The following is a 16,716-nucleotide window of genomic DNA, read 5'->3' as shown; positions in this document are numbered from 1 at the left end:
CACTTATCTACATTAAACTGCATCTGCCATGTATCCGCCCACTCACACAACCTGTCCAAGTCACCCTGCAGCCTTATTGCATCTTCCTCACAATTCACACTACCCCCCAGCTTAGTATCATCTGCAAATTTGCTAATGGTACTTTTAATCCCTTCGTCTAAGTCATTAATGTATATTGTAAATAGCTGGGGTCCCAGCACCGAACCTTGCGGTACCCCACTGGTCACTGCCTGCCATTCCGAAAGGGCCCCATTTATCCCCACTCTTTGCTTTCTGTCTGTCAACCAATTTTCTATCCATGTCAGTACCCTACCCCCAATACCATGTGCCCAAATTTTGCCCACTAATCTCCTATGTGGGACCTTGTCGAAGGCTTTCTGAAAGTCGAGGTACACCACATCCACTGACTCTCCCCTGTCAATTTTCCTAGTTACATCCTCAAAAAATTCCAGTAGATTTGTCAAGCATGATTTCCCCTTCGTAAATCCATGCTGACTCGGAATGATCCCGTTACTGCTATCCAAATGCTCAGCAATTTCGTCTTTTATAATTGACTCCAGCATCTTCCCCACCACTGATGTCAGACTAACTGGTCTATAATTACCCGTTTTCTCTCTCCCTCCTTTCTTAAAAAGTGGGATAACATTTGCTATCCTCCAATCCACAGGAACTGATCCTGAATCTATAGAACATTGAAAAATGATCTCCAATGCTTCCACTATTTCTAGAGCCACCTCCTTAAGTACCCTGGGATGCAGACCACCAGGCCCTGGGGATTTATCAGCCTTCAGTCCCATCAGTCTACCCAAAACCATTTCCTGCCTAATGTGGATTTCCTTCAGTTCCTCCATCACCCTAGGTTCTCCGGCCCCTAGAACATTTGGGAGATTGTGTGTATCTTCCTCAGTGAAGACAGATCCAAAGTAACGGTTTAACTCGTCTGCCATTTCTTTGTTCCCCATAATAAATTCCCCTGTTTCTGTCTTCAAGGGACCCACATTTGCCTTGACTATTTTTTTCCTCTTCACGTACCTAAAAAAACTTTTGCTATCCTCCTTTATATTATTGGCTAGTTTACCCTCGTACCTCATCTTTTCTCCCCATATTGCCTTTTTAGTTAACTTTTGTTGCTCTTTAAAAGAGTCCCAATCCTCTGTCTTCCCACTCTTCTTTGCTATGTTATACTTCCTCTCCTTAATTTTTATGCTGTCCCTGACTTCCCTTGTCAGCCACAGGTGTCTCTTACTCCCCTTAGAGTATTTCCACCTCTTTGGAATAAATTGATCCTGCAATCTCTGCATTATTCCCAGGAATACCTGCCATTGCTGTTCATAGTGTCTTACAGCGTGGAAACTGGCCCTTTGGCCCAACTTGCCCACACCGGCTAACATGTCCCATCTACACTAGTCCCACCTGCCTGCGTTTGGCCTATATCCCTCTAAACCTTTCCTGTGCATGTACCTATTTCTTAAACGTTGTGATAGTACCTGCCTCAACTACCTCTTCCAGCAACTCGTTCCATACACTCATGTTCCTATTAAATCTTTCTCCCTTCACCTTAAACTTATGTCCTCTGGTTCTTGATTCTCTTACTCTGTGCAAGAGACTGTGCATTAGCAAGAGACTCTGTGCATCAAATGTAATCACATTTATTTTCTTTCCTGTTGGCCAAAGACAGACAGGTCAGTAGAAGTTGAAGTGGCTAGCTTCTGCGAGTCCCAGATGAAGCATTCTTTCAGTCTGCAGACAATAGTGTGCGATTTTGATGACATCAACTATCTGTACTCCAACTTTAATTAACATTTCTTTAACGCATCTTTTTCATAATTATCAATCGAAAGTGGTGTGTTAAATTCAGTGCTCAAATTTCAGTTAAAGTTAATGCTCTCTAAGTAATCACTACATTTTGCAAAATTCAGGAATACAGGTAACATTTCTTCAGGTTACCCACCAATTAAAAACTAAGCAGAGAATGTAGTGAACAAAGTATGTCACAGTATATGTCAGAAATCCCAATAAGACATGGCAATCGATTTTTCTAACACATTTAATCAGTAAATACAAGAGTAAATGGAAATGCCAAAGTTAAAAAATAAATTACAGGAACAGTTAAGTTTGTTTCAATGTACAATGCACCAGGTTTAGAGAATTCAATGGGATATAGAACAAACTATATCTAAGAGTTCAAGCAAAAATGTAGTGCAATTAATTGGCTATATTGAAATAAATTAACAATTTGTCTCTTCACACTTATTTAGTTATTTAAAAGGTTATATATCACAGAACCTGATAACAACATTCCAGACTGCAAATATTGTCTACCACTTTAAGAAGACACTCACCTCCCCAGTAACTAAGAATTTTCCATCTGGTGAGAATGCCAAAGAACAGATTGCTTTCCTACATCAAGAAAAAACATCAAGTGAATACCTGAATTGAAGCATATTATTCATTTTTAACCAGCATTTTATCAACGCCAAAGAATATTGAATACGCAAATATCCACTTCCTATCTACTCTAATATTTGCACACCAGGGAAGGTAACATTCTCAGCTGTCAGAAAATCAACATAAAATCACAAATGCTGTATCAATATTTCCTAAAACTTCAGTAGGATGTCAAAGTGGGTCCCTTCTGTAACCATCACCGGCTTACTACCAAACACCTAACATTCCCCCTCTCATTTCTCTGCTAGGGCAGCTTGTCACCAACTTAGTCCAACTGAGATGGATAACTAAATATCAGATACATTTCTATGGTTAGAACAGTTTGTCCCCACCAACCCAAACTTCCAACTAGATTTAAAGAAATTGCAGCTAATTTAAAAGGAATAACCCTTTAAAAATCTGGTTAAAATCAGTAAATTCAGTACTAGTAACACAAGCCCAAGGAGTCTATGATTATCCAAATATTGATCAGTCAAGATATTATACCCAACTCTGATCTTAATAAAAAAGTAAAAGTGTGAAATAAAAACAGGATACTGCATCCTAACATGCAATGGTAAATGAGAGCTAATATATTTTACAACATTAAATATCCTTCTTCAACTCAACCTTTAAAAAGTAGTAATTCAGTAGCGCATTGTGTGCCAAAGGGTTTTCTTTTGTGCATGACATGATTGGATTGCTCCACCATAGGCAAGTACTGTTTTTCTCCTGTGTCATGGAGCTGGATGCAAAATAACATTAATTTCTAGAGCAGAATGTGATTGCAATTATTTCCAAGTTAAATTTCACAATTGCAAAAATTGCTCCCTTAGAGAGCTACCCAAGAAACCTAGTCATATTTGGAGGATGAATAAATATTTTGATAGCACTGTTGCAGGTGTAGTGTTATCTTAAAGGACCCTCCTCCAAGAGGTTCCAGCCAAAGTCACTTTCGATTTTTGCAACCTGCTCTTGTTGTACCTATCATCCCCGTAACCTCCACTTAATTCTCTGCCCCCAAATGACCAAGAATTCAATCTCTAGACACCCACCACACATTGGGATTGCGTTTACCATCCTATTTAACCCCTCAACTCCCATATTTTTCTTTGTCTGTCCTGTTGCTCAGGAAAGAAAATGTACAAAGGATAAAAACCCAGAAACCAGTACATTTGGGGTGGTGAGTCCATAAACAAAATACTTGATGAAATGAAGACCCATGACTCACCACCCCCTCTTTGTCACCCAAAGCAATGATACAAACCAATTGCTTGGCCAAAGTTGTCCTAATTATCATCTTACCTTGAGGCATTGAGAATATGAGTCTGCTTATTCTTCTTTGGGTTGCAGAGCACCACCACACACCTTTGCAAAGAAAATTAGAACTCAATTTAGTTAGTTTCAGAACTTATTTTCTCATTTAAGAACACCGATTTCAATGTTTAAAGTAAACCCAACTTTACCAAAACTAATTCTGCACCATACTGAGAATGGCATAGTGAAGCCACGAGACTCATGCTTTACACACACTAATGTTTTGCTATTCTTGCTTATTTACTTAGCTTAAAACAAACCCAATTTATCCAGATGACTTTTGTTAATTTTGTAATCTTGGCATGTTGTGACTTTATAAACTCAGCAATTTTGCATTTTTTCTGAGATCACTCCCCTCATTCCCCCCCCCCCCCCCCCCCACCACCCACCGAGTGCTCAGATTTTCTCCCACTTCCCAAAAGATGTTTGAATGGGTAGATTAATTGACTGCTGTAAGTTACCCCCAATGGGTACGCTATTTGTAAAATCATGGGGATGGGGGTGGGAAATTGAGTTAGTGGGACGAGGGGAATAAAAAGCATAGAATTAGTATAAAAGGGGGTCGATGAGGACCCAGTGGGCTGAAGGGACCGTATCCGTGCAATATTTCTCCCTGCCAATAAAACCTTTATCCCTCAGATCCCTTTAAAACTTGTCATCTTAAATGCATGCCCTCGTTCTTGATTCCCATGCCTTGGGGATAATAGAATTTTGATTATTTATCCAGGATAGACACAAAACGCTGGAATAACTAAGCCGGACAGAAGGAATGGGTGATGCTTCAGGTCGACACCCTTCTTCAGACTATCTCTGCCTCTCATACTTTTATATATTGGTATTGGTTTTACGTTGTTCTGAATATCGAGATAGCGAAAAACTATGCATGCAATATATAAATACAAATCAAACTATGCACGAATATAAATCATACTAAACACAAGTACAATCAAGCCATATACGATTACAACAATTAATGTAAAGAGAAAAATATCACAATGCAGAATACAAAGCTACAGCCTTTAGTGTTATAGTTGCAGGAAGTGCAGATAAAAAAAGTGCAAGGGTACAATGAGGTATTGCAGGAGATCAGGCCACATCCTTATGTCTGATTCCTTCTGAAGAATCATGCATATTTATTTATCATAAGCAATGTCATCCTCACACTTACTAATTATGCTTCCTTCTTTCACATGCAACTTGCCAATATATATCACAATCAGCAAAGTTTCCAGAACCAGTCCTTGTGATGCACCACTATTCATGGCCTTCCAATAAGAAAAAATGTCCTTCCACCACTACCCTCAGCCCCCCCATCACCAAGCCAATTTTGGATCCAATGACCCAGCACACCCAGGCTCAGGTGCGCCTACCCTTAATTTTTTTCCTAATAATTTCCCTACCACTTATGCAAGGCTCACCTGCATGTGGATACCCTGTTTATCCTTGCTGCCTTTCTTAACTACAGGAAGATCAGCTGTCCTCCAATCTTCTGGTACCTTACCTCTGCCTGAGTAAGATGCAAGTATCTGTCAGGACACCACATTCTTCTCCATTGTTTTCCCTAGCATTCCAGGATTAATCTCATTCAGCACCAGGGATTTATCCATCCTATGTGATCCAAGACATCCAAAACCTCCACCTTCTTAATGCTCACATGCTCCAGACTATCTATAAATCTGCTCTTGAACTCACTTTCCAACATGTCCTTCTCCTTGGTAAATACACTGATTTAATCACAAATATAAAGTTAAAAATAGTTTCACAGCTTTTCTGCAACTTATAGACTGAGCTACACTTCATCACGTCCATTGTTTCATATGCACACCTAAATCAATGTGGAACATTTTCAATAGTTATAGGAGTTTAGAATAATCACCCCTGTGCCGCTGAAAAGACTCCATCCATTCTGGAAAGCTTCACTAAATAAAATATCCATGTAGTAGACTAAATCAGCGTTCAAATTCCTGAGTAGTTCCTCTGTGCTTTATAAACATTTCTAATACAATAATTTAGTAACTTGACATGTGTTCATCCATAATAATTGCAAAATATTGATCTTTAAGACAAACTAACTTTGTTCATGCAACACATTTTAAAAAGCAGCAAACTAAAATCCTGTGCCATACTTTAATTTCAGTTGCTAGTATTTAGCAAGTACAGCACGTCACTTTTTTTTAAAGCACATGTCAACATCATTCCAATCAAAAGGCATAAATGGATAAAACGCTCTGAAACTTAAAGCCATTGGCATCCATTAAATTGGCCACCAAAAGAAGCAACTGGATAAAATTATCTAACTTTCCAGCCCATTATAATTACATTTACTTTTTTGCATTAGAATGCAATTTTCCACATGAAAGTCGTTCTCATCAATTATTCCACTCTATGCTCTTGACAGCTTTTCATTGGTGCATGTTTATCAATTAATACTGGAGAACTGGTTTAGCTTTAGCATTCGGTAAAGGGATTTAATTTTGTCGACCAATTATATTGCACAGCTTGCACTTCTGCTAAAGACATTTCAGATATACTTCAACACCCACTTAACCAAAAAAGAAAGTCAAGACTCTGAAGTATTGCAGGGTCATGAATAAATTATAAATAGAATCAGAAGTCTGGGCCAACAAGTCTACATCTATCTATCTATCTATCTATTCTATATATTAACTCAGATCTTGTGTATATTTTTGAGAATGACCTGAACCGTACGTAACATCGATTGCGGAAAAAAGGCGGACCGTAGCGCGACGGTTTTCGCACCGCCTCAATCGCCAATCTCGCGCTCGCTCGGCCGTGATATTTTCATTTACTTTGGTCGCGTGATTTTTAAGTTACAGAGGTTTTAAAGCGCTGCCCCCCCCCCTTTTCAGGGGGGCGCTGCAGTGCAGATTTGGTCTTCAGCTTGTGACGGCTACATTGTTTCCAACATTGTTTCGAAAAGTTTCCAGGATTGTTTTAAAGTGCTGTTTTTTGTTATTGCAAGTCAAGTCAAGTCAAGTCAAGTCAAGTCAATTATATTTGTATAGCACATTTAAAAACAACCCACGTTGACCAAAGTGCTGCACATCTGATTAGGAAAAAAAAAAGAACGCCTCAATCGCCAATCTCGCGCTCGCTCGGCCGTGATATTTTCATTTACTTTGGTCGCGTGATTTTTAAGTTACAGAGGTTTTAAAGCGCTGCCCCCCCCCTTTTCAGGGGGGCGCTGCAGTGCAGATTTGGTCTTCAGCTTGTGACGGCTACATTGTTTCGAACATTGTTTCGAAAGTTTCCAGGATTGTTTTAAAGTGCTGTTTTTTGTTATTGCAAGTCAAGTCAAGTCAAGTCAATTATATTTGTATAGCACATTTAAAAACAACCCACGGTGACCAAAGTGCTGCACATCTGATTAGGAAATATAGTGGTCACTTGACATACACAGATCAGGAGGACGGGCCCAACGGGTAAGAGTGGGGCTGGGGGAGGAGAGAATGGGGGGTGTGGGGACGGGCCCAACGGGCCCGCTTTGAACGGGCACACTTGTTCTAGTATACTATTAAAACTCAGATCTTGTTTATATATATTTTTTGGGTTTGACCTGAATATACCGTATATTTATACGTAACAGCGATTGCAGCAAAACGGCGGACCGTAGCACGACGGTTTTCGCACCGCCTCAATCGCCAATCTCGCGCTCGCTCGGCCGTGATATTTTCATTTGATTTGGTCGCATGTTTTTTAAGTTACAGAGGTTTTAAATCGCTGCCCCCCCCCCCCCCTTTTTCAGGGGGGCGCTGCGGTGCAGATTTAGTTTTCAGCTTGTGGCTTGTGACGGCTACATTTGTTTCCAAAAGCTTCCAGTTTTCAGCTTGTGACGGCTACATTGTTTCGAAAAGCTTCCAAGTAGTCTTTTTTGTTATTGCAAGTCAAGTCAAGTCAAGTCAAGTCACTTTTATTTGTATAGCACATTTAAAAACAACCCACGTTGACCAAAGTGCTGCACATCTGATTAGGAAAAAAAAAAAAAAGAAGGCCATAGTGGTCACTTGACATACACAGATCAGGAGGACCGGCCCAACGGGCACACTTGGAGAGTAAGAGTGGGGCTGGGGGAGGAGAGAATGGGGGGTGTGGGGACGGGCCCAACGGGCCCTCTTTTCTAGTATCATTTAAAACTGTCAGCGAGCAGAGCTGCATTTTCCCTGTACAAAAGGCAAGAGCAGATCATATAATAATAATAATAATGCATTACATTTATATAGCGCTTTTCAAACACTCAAAGACGCTTTACAGGGAATACTAGAACATAGAGAAGAAAATAAATAGATAAATAAGTAAACGAACAGAAAAAGGAGACAGAAGGTGAGGTGACGGTCAGTGGTTGAAGGCAGTGCTGAACAGGTGAGACTTCAGTGATGTTTTGAATGTGGTGAGTGAGGAGGAGTCTCTGACGGTTTGGGGTAGTGAGTTCCAGAGGGTGGGAGCAGCGATGGAGAAAGCCCTGTCCCCCCAGGATCTGAGTTTGGTCCGGATGGGGGGGGGGACAGAAGGTTGGCATCTCTGGGGGATGGGGAGCCAGTGGAGCTTGTAAAGGACGGGGGTGATATGGTCACGGATCGGGGAGTGGGTGAGTAGACGGGCAGCAGTTTTGAATGTATTGAAGTTTACTGACGATTTTTGAGGGTGAGCCATAGAGGAGGCTGTTGCAATAGTCCATACGGGAGGTGATGAAGGCGTGGATGAGGGTTTCTGCAGCTGTGGAGGAGAGGGATGGACGGAGATGGGCGATGTTTTTGAGGTGGAAGAAGGCTGTCAATAGTCATGTTTGTGAGTGTGTTCATTGAGAGGCATTCAGGTATATATATAAGTCCTTTATTAGCAGGGCCTTATAGTACAGATGCTGGCTTCATTACCTCCAGTCCCCCACATGATTACCCAGCTAACACCAGGATAACACAGTACAAAACCCGGCCTGGATTACGGACCGGGTGCACAACAGTAAAACCAGACATGGATCTACATCCCCCTTCTTAAGCATAAGCCCCCCAAACTAGATAAGAGTATATAAAGCCACTACAATATGAAACAACTACAACTTACCCCCATCCTAATACAAGGGATGAAAAAACAACTACGACAAACGCTAAGCAGAGGATACAACTCGAGTAAGATAAACAAAAGGGGAACGATAACGGCCGTAATTAACCAGAGTCCATAGCAAGTGTCTAGCCACAGTCTTGGTACTTGGGATTGGGCTTACAGACCCGTCCTGCACGAGTACAATACAAGCCCTCCGCCGTACCCATTGTAGGTGTCAGCACCATGGGTGGTGGTTCAAACGGCACTGGTCTCGCAACGGCCTTCTGCACAGGAGACTGCACCAGTGAAGTCATGGGTGGCTGTGTAGGCAACTTTATGGGTGATTCCATCACCGGCTCCTTTGTTGGTGTTAAGACCAGCTTGTGGTCTGCCGATGCCTGGCCTCCATTGGTCTGTAACCTGCCATCTGCGACCTCCGTGTAACCATGCGGACGCGGATGAGATGGCACCGGCTCATTCACCGGTAGAAGGTGTTTTCTGTTCCGCCGGTAGGTTCCTCCTTCCGATTGGACAAGATAGGACCGCGGCTCCTGGCAGGTTCCACTAACTACACCCAGACGATCATGACCCTTCTGGGTCTGCAGACGGACCGTCTGACCCCCCGACAGAGGCTGGAGAGGATGGCTAGACCTGTCATAATATGCCTTCTGGATCTGCCGTTTATGTTGCAGCTGAGCCTGAACAAATTGGGGCTCGTGAACATGGGGCTGCAGCAGGTGTCTTGCAACAGGAAGGGTGGTACGAGTTTGTCTGGACATCAATCGTTGGGCCGGCGAACCCAATACCGGGTCACGTGAAACGTTACGGAGATTGAGGAGATCCAGGAATACATCAGACCCGGCTCTTCTGGATCTCTCCATGACCCTGTTTGGCACTACGGACAGCCCTCTCGGCTAGCCCGTTTGACTGTGGATACTCCGGGCTGCTGGTGATGTGTTTAAAATCCCAGCGCATGGCAAAGTCCTTGAAACACTGACTGGTAAATTGACCAGCAGTATCCGACATGAGGGTGTGAGGAGACCCATGGACCGAGAAATGTCTCGCCAGTTTTTGAATTATCGCCGCTGAGGAAACTGTGCGGAGCAAATCGATCTTGAACCATCCGGAATAGGAATCCACCAGAACCAGATATTGATTGCCTCGCCACTCACAAATGTCAGTGGCCACAGAGGACATGGGTAAATCAGGAACTGGGTGCAGCAAAAGTGGTTCCCTTTGCTGATGTGAGGCCAAACTGTTACACACCGCACATGATTGCACCCTCTGGCGCATGTAGTCAGACATAGCAAGCCAGAAAAACATACTTTTGGCTTGCTGAGCCGTTGCCTCAGCGCCAGGGTGGCCCCTATGTATTGCGTCAAAGTACTGCTGCCGTAGTGAGGCAGGGATCACCGCCTTGTGGCCTTTCATAATGACCCCGTTCTCGATAACCAGCTCATCTCTAACGGGGCAGTACGGTTGTACAGAGAATGGTACCATATGCGATTTGCTCGGCCAACCGTGTCGAATGACGGACGCAAGCGACTGCAACGTGTCGTCCTCTGCCGTGTGTACCACCAACAATTCCAAACAAGACGAGGGGAGATGATCGACCATCATTACATCAAAACAATCCTTCTCGGCAGCATGCTCGTTAGAGGTCTTCCTGGGCGCACGGGACAGGGTGTCAGCTAGGTGCATGTCCTTGCCGGGTTTGTAGATTAGTGTAATGTCGTATTTTTGGAGACGCAGCAGCATACGCTGCAGTCTCGCCGGGGCAGCATGGAGTGGTTTGTTCAGTATGGAAATCAGTGGTTGGTGATCAGTCTCCACAATGGTAGCCTTGCCGAAAATGTAATCGTTGAACTTTTCACATGCAAAGACAACCGCCAACAGTTCTTTCTCGATTTGTGCGTAGCGTGTCTCCGCATCTGTCATGGTCCTTGAAGCATAAGCAATGGGCTGGCCATCCTGCAGGCACGCAGCACCGAGTCCATACTGGGATGTGTCGCAGGTCAGCGTAACTGGTCGATTGACGTTGAAATATGCCAGGGTGGGAGGACACGACATCAGGTGTCTGAGAGCGTCAAAAGCTTGCTGTTGTTGCTCATGCCACGTCCATGCAATGTCTTTGTGAGATAGCTGTCGCAGTGGAGCGGAGAGTTCACTAAAGTGAGGAATAAACTTGCCAAGATAGTTCACCATGCCCCGGAACCTCTGCAGGCTGGTGACGTCAGTTGGAACTGCCATCTCACTGATGGCTGCTGTCTTCTCAGGATCAGCCTTGAGGCCCTCACTGGTGAAAACATGTCCTACATAGTTTACCTTGTTGACACGGAACCTGCACTTGTTGGGGTTGAGTTTTAAGTGTATCTCCCTGGCACGATTGAGTACCTTCCTTAAGTTAACATCATGCTCCTGCACGTCCTTACCCGCCACGATAATGTCATCGACAACAATCGCACATGGGCATCTGTCGAAGAGCTGCTCCATAGAGCGTTGAAACACTTCACTGGCCGCGTTAATCCCGAACGGCATCCGCAAGAATCTGTAGCGTCCGAAGGATGTGCTGAAAGTAGTGAGCAGAGATGATTTGTGGTCCAGGGGAATTTGCCAGAACGAGGTCTTGGCATCGAGAACGGAGAACACTGTGGCCTTGCCCATGTGTGCGGCCACCTCCTCCACAGTGCGCATCGGGTGATGAGGTCGCTTGAGTGCAGTGTTTAAATCCCTCGGGTTGATGCATATACGTATCTCCCGCTTGTCCTTCTTGGTCGCGGCCACCATCGAGGATACCCAGTCAGTGGGCTCCGTAACAGGAGTAATAACTCCTAGAGCCTCCATCCTGTCAAGCTCTGCCTTGACCCGGTCTCGCATGGCGACTGGGACGCGATGACCACGGGTCTCACATCCCGGTCAATAGTCATTTGTGAGCCATTTGTGAGTCATTTGTCAATTTACCACATTTGCATGACATGATATAGCTTGATTGTTAAAACTTTGAGGTCTTGGTTAGCGCAAATGTGGATAAAGAAAGTCTCATCAATATTATTATGGGAGCATAAAATTGCAGGGAATTATACCTTCTCATGTACATTTTCTTATATAGGTGTTCATTTGGTCCATCGAGCTCGGAGAACAATCACATCAGTCTCATTCTAGCATTTATTCCACTGTAACATTCTCTCATTCACATCAAATCCCTCTGACCACCCACTCCCCACCCGGATTCTCTCGTTGCCTATATACAATACAGCTTAATTTACAGTGGTCAAGTAACCTACGAGGGCATCTTTGTTATGTGGGAGAAAACCAGAGCACCAGGGAGGGAAACCCACCCAGAATTTATTATCATCACTGCTGAGAACTATCCTGTACACTGCAATAAAAACATAATGCCAGCAAGAAAATAAATAAAGGCAGAAAAATAAACAGGCATAAAACCAATAATCTTGGTGCCTACTTTGAATGGGCAGATTGTTGAATATCAGTTTAAAATAAATCTCTTTAAAGCCAGCAACTGTTTCAATTATCATTCATGCATTATCCACAAAAGCTGGGTCTACATTGCCACTTACCCTGCTGGATATGCCACTAGCCCCGTGGTCAAGTCACAAGCTAAACTGCTGCTGTTGGATGCTGTAATCCCAAGGACTTTGTCCAGTGTAATCTATTAAAAAAAAGTAAAACATCCAGGTTACTTTGTTAGCTGTATCATAAATTGTATTTGGACAGAGCACAGAGAATTCCGAATGTTAAAGCAAACACAGAATCCCTCCACATTATATTCTTCTAAATATTCATCCCTTCCCAAAAATCATAAAACAGGTTAAAAATGCATTTGTTGAAATAAGGAACTCCAGATACTGGTATATTATACCAAAGATGACAAAGTGCTGGATTAGTTTAGCAGCTCATGTAGCGATTCTGGAGACCGTGGATAGATGACAGTTCGGGTCAGGACTGAAGAAAGATCCCGACCCGAAACCTCACCTATCCATGTTCTCCAGAGATGCTGCCTGACCTGCTGAGTACCTCCAGCACTTTGTGTCTTCTTAAAATTGTATTCATACAACTCAATATGTCTGAAAGTAGAAAAAGGGAAAGAATAATCAGATAATTAGATCTAATAGATGTGACAAAATGAAATTGCTTAACGGTTTAAAAAAGTTATTGCACTGCTGCTACATTGCATACAATCTGAAGAGATGGCAAGGATGAAAGAGTTTATCATTGATAACTATTCGATCATGGTCAGACCCGGTGGTTACTTAGTAGATTGAATATGCTCTCTCCCAGACTTCTTAGACAGGCTTTCAACATTGAGAACTTGCTTCTTGTCTGCTTTTGTGCATTCTGAGGTGGCAAGCAAGGGTAATGTAGAAAAATGCAGATGAAGAAAAAGATACTTGACAGGGCAAGTGTGTCAGCAATTTGCAAAGTGCTGCACTCCTGCAATTTTTGCCTAGCTGTGTATGCTAAGGTTCTCAATGCCATTATGAATTAACCTTCTTCACTGTGAAATCACAACATTACCCTGATTTGCAGTCCTAATGGTAATTTACTTAATTAACATTGGAAACAACACTTGCTCACAAAATAATAAATTGGTAGATTATTAGTGTAAATAAATATTTTTAGTGGAAGAAAGGAAGAAAAAATATAAAACAGTAAAAAATTATTGAAGATTCTGCACTGGTAATGATGTAACTGGTATCAGATGCAAAATATATTGTTATGTGAAGACTATCCCATCTATTAAAAAGTCAAGAAATGTAGCACCAACCAAAGTGAAAAATACTGTGCAAGTTGCAATATTATCCTCACAAAATGCTAAGATAGAAATATTTGCTGCAAAAATGGAAATTACCCAGATTTCTCTTGTTTTTAAATAGCTTACTAATAGATGTGCAAACCCATGTCAAAAACTTCCTTATAACTTGACCAAGTGGAATGTTTGAGGAACAGCACCGAAGAACTGAAAGTAAACCTACGAGGAAGGCCCGTGGTTCCTAACAGTTCTTTACATAAATACAAAAAGACCCAGAATCACTAATTAAGCAAAAAAATCTAGAAGGCAGAGAACAATTTTGGATTTCCCTACAGATTCAAAGAATTACACAGCTGATTTAAGCATTGACCTTGCATCATAGTAAAAATGATGTACAAGTAGTTTGCTTTGACGCATAGTTCATGTTGTGAATTGGATGTAACACAATTGATAAATTAGGTAACATTATTTGTATTACATGGGCGGCATAGTTTATCACAGGATTTCGATCAGGAACTAGACAACTACTTAAAAGTTACTTTAGAAATTAACAAGCAGGAAAATAGCTGCGTTGCAAATAAAAACCTAGGGAAAACAAGACAGACGCAAGGAATGGTAGATGCTGGTTTACACAAAAGGACACAAAGTGCTGGAGTAAGTCAGTGGGTCAGGCAGCATCTCTAAAGGACATGGATAAGTGACACCATCTATCTATCCATGTTCTTCAGAGATGTGATTGACCCACTGAGTTACTCTAGTACTGTGTCTTTTTGTAGAGAATACAAATTGTTTTGATATAACCACCCCACAGTAATCAGACAACATTGTCTCTTAAAAACACAGACAGTCCGTTCCACTGGTGGCCATTGACATTGACAAGCACTCTCCGCTATTGACAAAAAGAACAAGTGCTGGCGGAACTCAGAAGGCCCAGCAGCCAATGTGGAAGGAAATGAACAGGTGACATTTTGGGAGACCAAAAATGTTGCCTGTTGATTTTCCCCTGCAGATGCTGCCTGGCCCAAGTTCCTCCACACTTTGCGTTTTGCTCAGGATTCCAGCTCCCATTGACCCTTATGCAATGATTCTCAATTGAACAATGTAACATATAGCCTTTAGTATTTTTCACCCACAGTAATAAAAATAGACTTAAAGCTACTGAAAAGTCCTTTGCTTTGAAAATATTGTGGGAGAAACAAAACTTTGTTGTTGCGGAGTCTGAAACTCTCAGTCCAAACTCTCTATTCCCCATTAACAAAAAATTTCTAATTCAATTTTCTCTAACATGAGATATCTTAGGACCACATCTATTGCATTATTAACTACCCAAGTTACAACTGTAAATACAAATTTTCATTACATGTACATTGACAGAATGGTCTAAATACCAAGTTTAACGATAGGGATATTTAGCTCCTTGAAAAGGTCCACAAAAATAATTTTTAAACTGCCCATTAAACACACTTTAACTATTTAGTGCACGTACAGTTTACATAAAAAGAGGGGACAAATAAAGCTTTCAATTGTATACAATTGAGTGTATTATAACGTATCAAGACGAGCAACTCAAATATTAAGCAATTTTCATTAAACTACTGCAAAATATTATATGGAAAGCCTGCTTTTCAAATAAAAGGTCCCTAACTCCTTCATAAAATACCAGAGTGCAATGTAAACACCCCGATGGCATTTGGTGTTATTTTTAAATTATTTGAAAAAATTATAAATATGGTATTAGTGGGTTATTTATACCAGTCACCACCCACAGTTATCAACTATCACAAACGTAATTAAAACACGTTTAAATGTCATTAGTTGGGAGGTAAACCATACAAGACATTTGGAGTCAAAGGCTGCTGGAGTGGAAACAAATGTGAAGTATTCCTGCAACAGTTGAGGATTTATTGGTTTAGGATCAGATTCTTGTGGTTTCAGGCCACGCACTGGAAGTTAGTGACGCCTCCAAGCAAAACTGCAGATCTGGTGAATTTTAAGAGAAGCCTTTTCTATAAAGAAATGAGATTAAGCTAAGCCCTTTTCCCTTGATAATGTTTACTCGTTAATACCCCTTGGAGACCATTGAATCAGAATATGAAGATAAACTACTACCTTCCTTTTCTTTATGTGCTCAAAACCAATTACTCATGCAACCCTTCACTGTATCTCGTGTCTTCCACCATGACATGCCAAATTTTACCATGCTGTTCAGATCATAGAATCAAAATCAAATTCACAGTAAGATATTTATAAAAATATCATAGAACAGCCTTCAGTTTATGATGAAAAGTCTGTCCCACTCCTTTCTTTATATCTCAGCATGTACTTAAATATTATAAATAGGTTAAACGTTCCTTAACAGAATTAATTCCAATTCAATTCACATCTGAATTTAGTTATAAACTAATCTACAGCAGAATGATTCAGAGCACAGCCTGCAATTAAGTGCAGTAACACAACCCAGTTCCATGGTCATCGAAAATAAAAAAAATATGCTGGAAAGTCAAAATAAAAACAGAATATGCTGGAAACACTCTGCAGGTCGGGGAGCACCTGTGGTGAAAGCAACACATTTAAACTTTCAGATTCAAAAACCTTATAATTGGGAAAGACAGAAACAAGCTTATTTTTCCACAGCAGAAGGCGGGAACAGGGATGGGTAAAACAAAGAATACCTTTGATAGGGCGAGACCAAAAGATTTAATGTCACAATTAGAATCAGAATATGTTGCTTTATTTCTTGCTTTGGCAATAGATGGCTAGACTATAACCGAGAAAAAAAATCTGATTTACGATGGCAGAAATGGCAAGATACAAAAAAGGAAGTTACCTCAAACTGGAGAATTTAATAGTCTGAAAGGCTGTGATGTGCACGAAAGGAAGATGAGATGTTTTTTCTCAAGTTTGTGTTCAGCCTTGTAATAATACAGGAGGCCAAAGATAGATAGGCCAGAGAGAGATGGAGAATTAACAGGACAAAAGGAGGCTTAGGGTCACTTCTGAGGAATGAATATTCATATCATATCATATATATACAGCCGGAAACAGGCCTTTTCGGCCCACCAAGTCCGTGCCGCCCAGCGATCCCCGTACATTAACACTTATCCTACACCCACTAGGGACAATTTTTACATTTACCCAGCCAA

The 16,716-nt window shown here is 41.6% G+C and overlaps 1 protein-coding gene across 1 annotated transcript in view; it reads right to left on the bottom strand.

The window, feature by feature from the left end:
* Positions 1 to 16,716, bottom strand: part of LOC144611868 (mitogen-activated protein kinase-binding protein 1-like) — a 57,216-nt gene that overhangs the window by 33,816 nt on the left and 6,684 nt on the right. The window contains exons 2-4 of the mRNA XM_078431177.1: positions 12,381 to 12,472; positions 3,733 to 3,795; positions 2,343 to 2,400 (exon numbers count right to left, since the gene is read on the bottom strand). Coding sequence (XP_078287303.1) covers positions 2,343 to 2,400; positions 3,733 to 3,795; positions 12,381 to 12,472 — 213 coding nt within the window. The remainder of the gene's footprint in view (positions 1 to 2,342; positions 2,401 to 3,732; positions 3,796 to 12,380; positions 12,473 to 16,716) is intronic.

This window comes from Rhinoraja longicauda, chromosome 41 (assembly GCF_053455715.1).
Source record: "Rhinoraja longicauda isolate Sanriku21f chromosome 41, sRhiLon1.1, whole genome shotgun sequence".
Lineage (NCBI taxonomy): Eukaryota > Metazoa > Chordata > Chondrichthyes > Rajiformes > Arhynchobatidae > Rhinoraja > Rhinoraja longicauda.
The sequence above is the reverse complement of the archived record's forward strand: the minus strand, read 5'-3'. Positions and strand labels throughout refer to the sequence as shown.